The following is a 7,178-nucleotide window of genomic DNA, read 5'->3' as shown; positions in this document are numbered from 1 at the left end:
CACCCCCGGAACTCCCGGCACTGACACCCCCGGGCACCGGCACTGACACCCCCGGGCACCGGCCGACACCGACAGCTCCCGGCGCCCCAGGCACCAGCCGGGCTGCTCGGAACTCTCGAGCACCGACAGCGCGGACACCGAGACGCGCCGATCCCGTCACTCCCCAGAGCCCGGGACACAGGGACCCCTGGGCACTGACACCCCCGGGATTCCCCGTCACTGGGACCCCCGACAGCAGGAGCCCCGCATACCGACAGCCCCCGGCACCGCGATGCCCCGCACACCGACACCCGTGGCAGCGCCCCGAGAGCCCCGATCCCGGCATCTCCGGGCACGGCACCCTCTGGGCACCAACATCCCCGGTCTACTGACATCCCGGGGACTCCCGGACACCGCCACCCTCAGGCACTGCCAGGCATCTGCGCCGGGATACCGGTACCTCCGGGCGCCGATACCTCCGGGCACCGACCCCCGAGGAACTCCCGACGCCGGAACTCCGGGGCACGAGGATGCCTGCGACCCCCGAGCACTGCACCGGGGCCCTCGGGTACTGCACCGGGACCACCAAGCACTGCACCGGGACCCTCGGGACCCCCGAGCACCGCACCGGGACACTCGGGTATCGCAGTGAGACCCTCGGGACCCCCGAGCACTGCACTGGGGCCCTCGGGTACTGCACCGGGACCCCCGAGCACTGCACCGGGGCCCTCGGGTACTGCACCGGGACCACCAAGCACTGCACCGGGACCCTCGGGACCCCCGAGCACTGCACCGGGACCTCCAAGCACTGCACCAGGACCCCCGAGCACCGCACCGGGACCCTCGGGACCCCCGAGCACTGCACCGGGGCCCTCGGTTACCGCAGTGGGACCCTCGGTTACCGCCGTGGGACCCCCGCTCCCGCTCCCCCCGCGTCTCCCCGGGAGCGGTTCAGAGCAGGCCGGTGCCCGGAGCTCGGGGCTGATCCCGGGGCCGGCGGGGACAGGGACGTTTTGGGGTTCTCTGGGCTGGTTCTGGGAGGTCGATGCCCCCAGGGACCCCGACATGAGCGGGGGGCAAAAGGGGCGCCCCGGGGGGGCATGGGCGACCGGGGGTCGTTGTCGGGATGGTGACAAGGAGGGGGTACAGGAATCCATCCCTCTTCTGGCAGCTCCCCACACCCCGTGCCTCAGTTTCCTCCCGGTCTCAGCCCCATGTCCCCACCCCTGTTTCCCCCCCCCGGAAGGACACACCAACACATCCCATCTCCCGTTCATGGGAATCAGCACTTTATTTGGATCTGGGGGGAGCTCGGGGTCCCCCCCCGGGTTTTGGGGGCCGGGGATCCCCCGTGACCCCCTCAGTACGTGCGGATCTTCACCTCCCTGGTCTCGGTGACCACGCGCTGGGTGGGCGCTGTCCCTGCCGTGGTGGCCGTGGTCTCCTTGTCCAGGGCATCCCTCAGGCTGCGGGGATGGGGGGTTAGGGGTGGGGGCACCCAGGGGTCCCCTCCCCACGCCGGTCGTGTCCCCCCCTCAGTGTCACCCAACAGGTGATGGAGATGGCATGTCCAGTGGGATGGGCTGGGGTGTCCCAACACCCTGGAGATTGTCCCCTCTGGGTGTCACCCCTGTCCCCTGGCTGTTCCCAGAATCTTGTAACTGCTGGGACCCGGACACTGGGACACTTGGGATTCATCCCCCCTGATGTCACCATTGTCCCCATCCCCAGGCCATCCTGAAGGACAGAGCTGGGATATGTGATCTCCTGGCATCATCCCCCTGGATGTCACTGCTGTCCTCTGGCTGTCCCCAAAATCTTGTAACTGGTGGGACCTGGACGCCTCATCACAGGGGTCTCATCTGCCCTGGGTGTCCCCTCCCCATGCCAGGGACGGCACCTGGACACTCAATTCCTGGAATTATCCCTTCCCAGCCCATAGACTCCCCCCTCTGTCTCCATTTCCCCCTCACCTCAATTTCCATCCCTCTGAATTTCCCCCTCCCAAGCCCTTATATCTGAACTCACACCCCAGACTTCCTCACCTGAGCTCTCTGGGCTCGCCTTCCCCCAAAACCTGAATTCCCTCCTCACCCGAGCCCCTGTACCTGAATGCCTGCTCCACATTCTCCCCCTGTAACTGAGCTCCCCTCTGATTTGAACTCCCACCCCCTGTACCTGCCTTCCTTCCCCTTCTCACCCAAAGCACCCATGTCTGAACTATACCCCCAAATTCCCCCCTCACCTGAACTTCTAACGCCCCATACCTGGATTCCTTCCCTCTCCACCAAATTCCCCCTCCCGAACCCTCTCCTACCTGAACTTCCCTGACCTGGACTCCCCCCTGACCTGAACTTCCCCTCTCACCTGATCTTGCCCCCTGGCACTATCTGAATTTCTGAATTCCTTCCCCCAAAGCTGAACCCCCCGCACCTGATCCCCTCTCCAGTCCCGCCCCCTGCTAACCTGAAATCGTCGCCGCCCTCCAGCAGCCGCCGATAGGTCGCGATCTCGGCCTCGAGGCGGTCCTTGAGGCCGAGCAGCTCCCGGTGCTGCTCGTTCTGCCGCTGGAGCTGCGCCCGCACGTCCCGCAGCTCTGCCTCGGCCGCGCTCACCTGGAGCTGCACCTGCGCCAGGTGAGCCCCGGCCCGCGCCTCGGCCTCGGCCAGCGCCGCCTCCAGACCCATGTTCTGCAGGGATTGGGGGGTTAATGCGGGTTTGGGGGGGTTCGCTTTGATCTGAGCCTCAGCCTCGACCATGGCAGCCTCTAAATCTGTGTTATGGGGTGTCCGTGGGGGAATTAGGGGGTTTTGGGAGAGCCAGAGCCCCTAAAATGGGGGGATTGGAGGATCTGTCACCTTGGGCTCAGCCAGGGACTCCAGACCCGCATTCAGGGGAGTGTAGGGGTTTTGCAGGGGTTCACCCCAAATCCTGGGGGATCACCCTGAGCTTTGGTCAATGCAGACCCCAAACCTGTGTTCTGGGGGGATCAGGGGAAGATTAGGGAGTCTTGTGGGGGTTCACCCTGCCCTGAGCCTCAGCCTCAGGCAGTGACACCTCCAGCCCCGAGTTCTGGGGTATTTGGAGGGTTTGGGGTTGGGGGGAGGGATCAAGACCTCAAAAATGGCCTTTGTGTGCCTGGAGTTATGGGCTGGGGGTTGGAGGGGTTTGGGGGCTCTGGAGCCATGGGTTAAGGGGAGCTAGGTTTTTGGAGGGGGAGTTGGGAATGTGAGGCTGTGAACTGAGGGATTTGGGGGGGTGGGTTTTTTGGGGGGAGTTTGGGGAATTTTGGGGTACCTGGTTGCGCAGGGCCTCAAGGTCGATCTCGAGGGTTTGCAGTGAGCGACGCAGGGCCCCAACAGTGCCTCGTGCCATGTCCAGGTCCTTCGTGCTCTGCGTCACCTCCAGGGTGGTCTCCGTGATCTGGGAGGGAAAGGAGGAGTCTGGGGGGGCCTGGGGGCAGCCTTGGGGTCTGGGGGGCAGCAGCCTTGGTCCCACCCCACCACGGGCACCCCAAGTCCTGGAGGGGAGGTGCGGGACTGAGACCATCCCAAAGAAGAGCCAGACTTAGTCATGGGACCCTAATGGGGATCCCACATCATGGGGGTGCCCTAGGAGGGGCTCCAAACTTGCACCTTGGACAGAGGCCATCCCAAAAGTGTCCCCAAGGTTGGACCAGGAACCTCCTGGAGCAGTTCACCCCAGGACTCCCCCTGAAAATGTCACGAGTGTCCACCCAGGGCCCCCCTGGGTCTGCCACCCCTCCTCCCCCTGGCTTTGTGGGGCTTCTTAGGGGACCTCCCATATTAGCCTGGGGACAACCCCCAAAAGGAGTTTCCCCTTTTTTGGGACCCCCCGGTGGCCCCCCATTGGGGACACCCCTTTGGAGCATCACTGGGGACCCTCGGATGTGGACTGGTGGGGGTTTGGGGTCCCCAACTCCCACCCCCTCTGCTTCTCCAGGTCCTCCAAGTCCATTGTCCTGGATCCACTGCTCCCCCAGGATCATTTTGGGGCTGGTTTTGGGTGGGATTTGAGTTTTTTTAGGGTTCCTTACCTGCTGCCCCCACTGCTTCTCCAGGTCTTCCAAATTTTTCTGGGCCAGGGCATCATACTGAGCCCGCAGCTCTCCCAGGACCTTCCCTAAATCCTGCGACTGCGGAGCGTCCACCTCCACCGTCAGCGCCGACTGCGAGGCCTGCGCCCGCAGGTCCTGCACTTCCTGGAGGCAGCACGGGTCAGTTTAGGGTCCCACAGCCCCTCCCGAGCCCCCCGAGTCCTCTGGACCCACCTGGTCGTGGTCCTTGCGCAGCAGGATCAGCTCCTCGCGCAGGGCCTCGATGTCCCCCTCGAGCTGCAGCCGCGTCATGTTGGTGTCGTCCAGGACCTTGCGCAGCCCGGCGATGTCGCTGTCCACCGAGAGGCGGATGGCCAGCTCTGCCTCGAACCTGGGCAGCCACGGGAACGCAGGGCCAGGCTGGGACACCGGGCCGAGCCAGCCTTGTGCCCGTTCCTTACTTTGTCCTTGTCCTTGGCCCTGTTTCTGTCCCTGATGTATCCTTGTTCCCCACCCCCATCATCAGCCCCATTTTCATTCTCAGCCCAACACAGCCTTTTCCTCATCCTCGTTCAATCCCATCATCCTCAGCCCTGTTTCCATCCCCAACACATCCTTCTCCCCATCCCTGTCCCATCATCCTCATCTTCATCCCCATCACCATTCCCATCACATCCCATTCCCATCATCCTCATCCCCATCCTCATCCTCATTTCCTTCTCAGTTTCCCTTCCCATCCTCATCCTCGTCTCCATTTTCAATTCCATCCCATCTCCTTGTCCCACCCTCATCTCATTTCCATCTCCAGCCCCACCTGACCTCATCCCATCACTGTCTCCATCCATGTTCTTATCCCTGTCTCATCTCCTCTGCCACCTCCACTCATCCTATCTTTGTACCTGTCCCCATTCTCATTCTCATCCTTCTCCTTGTCTTCATGCCCATTTTCATCCCCTGTTCCCATTCTCATTCCTGTCTCATCCTATTTCTCATCCTCATCTCCAGTTCTGTCCCATCCCTGTCTCCATCCATGTTACCATTCCTGTCCCATCCCAACTCTCACCTAAAGCTGTCCCCCATCCCTGTTTTTTTCCCTGTCCCCATCCAAATTCCCATCCCCATTCCCACTCCTGTTTCCACCTCTGACCTTGTCCTCATCCTGATTTCCATCCCCAGCCCATCCCTGTCCCTGTCCACATCCAGTCTCCATTCCCACTCCTATTTCCACCCTTGTCCTTGTGCCCATCCCTGTCCCATCTCCACCCCATTCCAATCCCTGTACCCACCTCCTTCCCACCCATTGCCATTCAGTCTCCATCTCATTCTCATCCTCACTCCCATTGCCACCTGTTCTCCCCCTAGTCCCCATTCCCATCCCCATCTCCATCCATTTCCACCCTATTCCCATTCCCACTCCTGTTTCCATGCTGGTCTCCATCCCATCTCCCTCACCATTCTTATCCCCATTCCCATCCCCACTGTTTCCATCCTTGTCCTTGTCTTCATCCCCATCTCGTCTCCATCCCCATCCTCATCCCCATTCACACCCCCATCCTCACCCCCATCCCCCCTCGTCTTCCTCCTCATTCCTACCCAATCCCACCCCTATTCCCATCTCCATTCCCACCTTGTTTCCAACTCCATTTTCACCCCATCCCCATTCCCACCCCTATTTCCACCCTCTTTTCCATCATACTCCCACTCCCATTTCCATCCCCATTCCCACTCTATCCTCGTTCCCATGTCACCCCTGCCATGTTCCCAGTATTCCCAGTATTCCCAGTATTCCCAGTATCCCGCCCTCACTTGACGCGGAAGTCGTCGGCCGCCAGCCGAGCGTTGTCAATCTGCAGCACGGTGCGTGCATTCTCCACCGTGCTCTCCAGGATCTGGGAGGGGACACGAGGACACCCGTGGATACAGGGGACACATGGACATGGGGACATGCAGGGACAGATGGACACGTGGACATGGTGACATGGACACGAGGGGACATGGGGAAATGGGGACTTATGGCGGGGGGGGCATGGGGAGACACGTGGACATGGGGGTGCACGGATGGGGGACGTGTGGAGGGTCACACGAACACGAGGGGACACGGGTGGACACACACAGACACGGGGACACAGGTGAACACATGGATATCGGGGGGACAGGTGAGTGGGACACATGGACACGCCGGCGCAGGGACACACGCACGGACACAGGGACACACACACGGACGCAGGGACACGTGTCACCGCCGCCGTGGCAGGATGGCTTCCCCGGCCCCCCTTCCCTGCAGGGCCTCGCCCCGGAAAAGCTGCGATAGCCCAGCGTGGGGGCGGGGCGGGGCGCCCAGGTGTGTAGGGGGGGATGGGGGGTGCCGGTCACCTTGAGGAGGCTCCAGGAGGGGCTTTGGGGAGACGGGGGGGTCTAATTTACCCAAAAATCGGGGTAAGAATGGAGGGGGAGGCTCCTTCGACACTGCCCCACCGCGGTGGCCTTGGTCACGTCCCTTTGCTCCCCCTGTGGGGAGAAAAACCCCCCCGAGCCCCCCACCCGCGGGACTTACAGACCTCCCCCAAGCCCCCCCATGCCCTCCCACAGAAACAAAGTTCAGCTCTTTCCCTCCCCCTCCCCAGTTAATGTTTAACAGCACCCCCCCCGCGCCCCCACCTTGTCCCGTAGCTCCTCTATCAGCTCCCACTGGGGGCTCCAGTCGTGGGCGCTGGGTCCCTTTTTGGCCATAAACTCCCGGATTTGGGTCTCCAGGCGCCGGTTCTCCCGCTCCAGTCTCCGCACCTGCTCCAGGTACGTGGCCAGGCGGTCGTTGAGGTCCTGCATCGCCTCCTTCTCGTTGGCCACGGCCCCGGAGCCCCCCAGGAGGACGCTGCCCCCCAGGCCGGCCCCATAACCGGCCCCATAACCGGCCCCAAAGGCGCCCCCGGCGCTGCTCAGGGTGCGGCTGACGGAGATGCGGGACCCCGCGCCCCCCGCCCCCGCGTACACGCTGGCGGCGCTGCCCAGGGGCGCGAAGCGGCGGCCGGGGGCGATCCCGGCGGGCCCGAGGCTCCCGATGCCGCCGGAGCGGACGGAGCTGGAATAGACGGTGCGGCGGGAGAAGCTCATGGGGTCGGCGGCACGACGGCGGGAGCCTGAG

General features: G+C 63.2%; 1 protein-coding gene across 1 annotated transcript; it reads right to left on the bottom strand.

Moving 5' to 3' along the window:
• Positions 1-1,339: 1,339 nt before the first annotated feature.
• KRT18 (keratin 18) lies at positions 1,340-7,147 on the bottom strand. The gene is made up of 7 exons (XM_058042010.1): positions 6,695-7,147; positions 5,843-5,925; positions 4,271-4,427; positions 4,037-4,201; positions 3,277-3,402; positions 2,446-2,669; positions 1,340-1,445 (listed from the first exon to the last, which is right to left on the bottom strand). Exons 1-7 carry the CDS (start codon positions 7,145-7,147, stop codon positions 1,340-1,342), a joined length of 1,314 nt encoding a protein of 437 aa, XP_057897993.1.
• Between the last annotated feature and the right edge of the window lie 31 nt (positions 7,148-7,178).

The sequence above is a fragment of the Melospiza georgiana genome, chromosome 29 (genome assembly GCF_028018845.1).
Source record: "Melospiza georgiana isolate bMelGeo1 chromosome 29, bMelGeo1.pri, whole genome shotgun sequence".
NCBI lineage: Eukaryota > Metazoa > Chordata > Aves > Passeriformes > Passerellidae > Melospiza > Melospiza georgiana.
Note: the sequence above shows the minus strand (reverse complement) of the source record. Positions and strands in the feature narration are given on the sequence as shown.